Source organism: Mesitornis unicolor, unplaced genomic scaffold, assembly GCF_000695765.1.
Source record: "Mesitornis unicolor isolate BGI_N332 unplaced genomic scaffold, ASM69576v1 scaffold38023, whole genome shotgun sequence".
NCBI lineage: Eukaryota > Metazoa > Chordata > Aves > Mesitornithiformes > Mesitornithidae > Mesitornis > Mesitornis unicolor.
This window is the reverse complement of record NW_010173306.1, coordinates 11,419-13,590: the sequence shown is the minus strand read 5'-3', so window position 1 is coordinate 13,590 and position 2,172 is coordinate 11,419. Positions and strand designations below refer to the sequence as shown.

The 2,172-nt window shown below is 56.4% G+C and overlaps 1 protein-coding gene across 1 annotated transcript in view; it reads left to right on the top strand.

The window, feature by feature from the left end:
• Positions 1–1,319: 1,319 nt before the first annotated feature.
• The window catches only part of LOC104537726, a gene marked incomplete at its 3' end in the record, with an annotated part of 11,128 nt that continues 10,275 nt past the window's right edge, over positions 1,320–2,172 (top strand). The window contains exon 1 of the mRNA XM_010180695.1: positions 1,320–1,801. Coding sequence (XP_010178997.1) covers positions 1,615–1,801 — 187 coding nt within the window. The remainder of the gene's footprint in view (positions 1,802–2,172) is intronic.

Sequence of the window (2,172 nt, the reverse complement as noted above, 5' to 3'; positions counted from 1 at the left end):
GGCTGCCTCCTGGCTCGGCTCAAAACACAGCAAGGGACCAAAGCCAGAGAGGATGAAAGGGGGGCAAAGCGTGCGTCTGTCTGTCTGTCTCTCACATGACTTCCCAGGGTGTGCCCAGCTCCTTCTTGACCCCAGCTTGTCATCCTGGCCCTCAAAAAAGATGGTCCCCATGGTCCCAGTTTGGCCCCCATGTTGGGTTGTACCCATGTGAGCATGATCAGCTGCACAGGGGGGCTGGTGTGGAGCCGATGTCATCGAATCATGCAGCAGTTTGGGTTGGAAGGGACCTTTAAAGGTCACCTAACCCAAGCACCCTGCGCTGAGCAAGGCTGTGCATGTGGGAAGCAGCTCCCTGGGTCGAAGGGCTGAGCCCTGCCTGTTTGCAGGGGCCGAGGGGAGCCCCAGGTTACCCCACCACCAGCATGGGGCTTCCCACCGGCCACACTGGGAAGTGCTGGGAGCTGCATGCATGAGGTAAGCAAGGCGCTGCCCCACCGCCAAGCAAATCCACGGCCACCAGTTACTGCCAGTGAGTGTCACAGCAGCCCTGTTGGCCACTGTCCCTCGCTCCGAGCTTTGCAATTAAAATCCAGGTTTGTTTGTGAGAGCAAAGGAAGCGGCGGCAATCAGGAGCTTGCTCTGGAGGCAAGTGGGGTGTTACCGAGTCCTGGGTTCCTGTTTGCTGGTGTCGGTTTTACCCCAGCCTGGCAGGCCCGGGTGTGCTGTTGTGGAGCCCCAAGCGTGGCCATTCCTCACATTCCCATGCGTTCTGGCACTGGATCACTGGCACCACTGGTTCTGGCACTGGTCCCGGCCCAGCCACCATGGAGGCAGGCGCTGGGGGAAAGCGCCCTGACTCAGCTGACCACAGCCTCTGGACCTGCAGGGACCCTGTATATCCTCTTTTTGCTTCTTGGGAAATTGCACTCTAGATGTGGTTTGCCCCGTAATGCGTTGGTTTACGTGTGCCCTTCGCTTCTGGGGACTCTTGGGTCTGGCCCCGACCATTGTCTACAAAGGTCTCCCCGCTGCTGTCAGCCCTTCCCCATGGGGATGTTGTTCTCCTCTCTGCTGGCTCCAACCTGGGGGTGCTCACCAAACATTTCACCTCCTGCTGTGGCCACACTTTATTTATGTCAGCATTTTACACATGGGGCACCCTATGATGGTCCTGATTCCCCAACCTCTCCCACCTCTCAGTTGTGGCACCCTTCATCATTGTGGGAGTTATCTGAAATGCAGAATTCAGTTGTCCTCTGCCTCCCTGTTTCCAAATGCTAATTTTCTCCTTCTCCTTTCCACAGCTGGGAGATCAAGGAGCCGCGCTGGGAGGACCCTCTCTGCAGGATGTTCCCTCCACCAAAGAGCTCCCTGTAACAGGCGACCATGACAATCCCGGCGGGACCTTGGAAAGCACTAACATTTCAGTAACCCAGCACCTGTGGGTGGCCGCTTATCCCTCCTTCTCCACGCCCCACCCTCCCACTGCTCACCGTGATGGTGTATTAACCAAGAAGAGCCCTGCTTCTTTTCTCCTCACCCCTCAACTTTCGGCAGCTCTGGGATTTGTATGGCAGCAGCGTAACCGTGGAGAGGCCGGGGTATCACAAACTTATGGATTTTGATAAGAGAGGAGGGAAAGGGGAGCTGGAGGAAGGTAAAAGGATGTCCAAGACAGGTGGAGGAAGGAGCAGTCATGGAAGCCGGAGTGCTGGAACCAACTCAGGAGTCTTAATGGTGGGTCCCAACTTCCGGGTCGGCAAGAAGATTGGATGCGGCAATTTCGGGGAGCTTCGTCTAGGTGAGAAGGGCCTTCTTCTGTCCTCACTGTAACTGCCTGTGCAGGGGTTACACCTCCTGCTGCAGGAGGAGCTGGCACGTGCCTGTGAGCATCAGCACCACGGGTGTTGCCCGGCCATGCAGTGTTGAAGTAGTACACTGCAGGTAGTGCCTGCTTCCTCCTCAGTTTCCTTTTCCTCAGCCCCTTCACACTGTGCTTGATCTTCCAAAGCCCACCCCAACCCAAAGGATGGACTGCAGAGGTGTTTCCCATCTCTTCCCCACACCTGTCACTCTCTGGGTTTGTCGGGGAGAGCATTATGCTTTTGTCTTGTCTCTTGGACACAAGCCTGAGTGTCCCCCCAGTCTGGGAATGTTCAGTAACTTTTTACA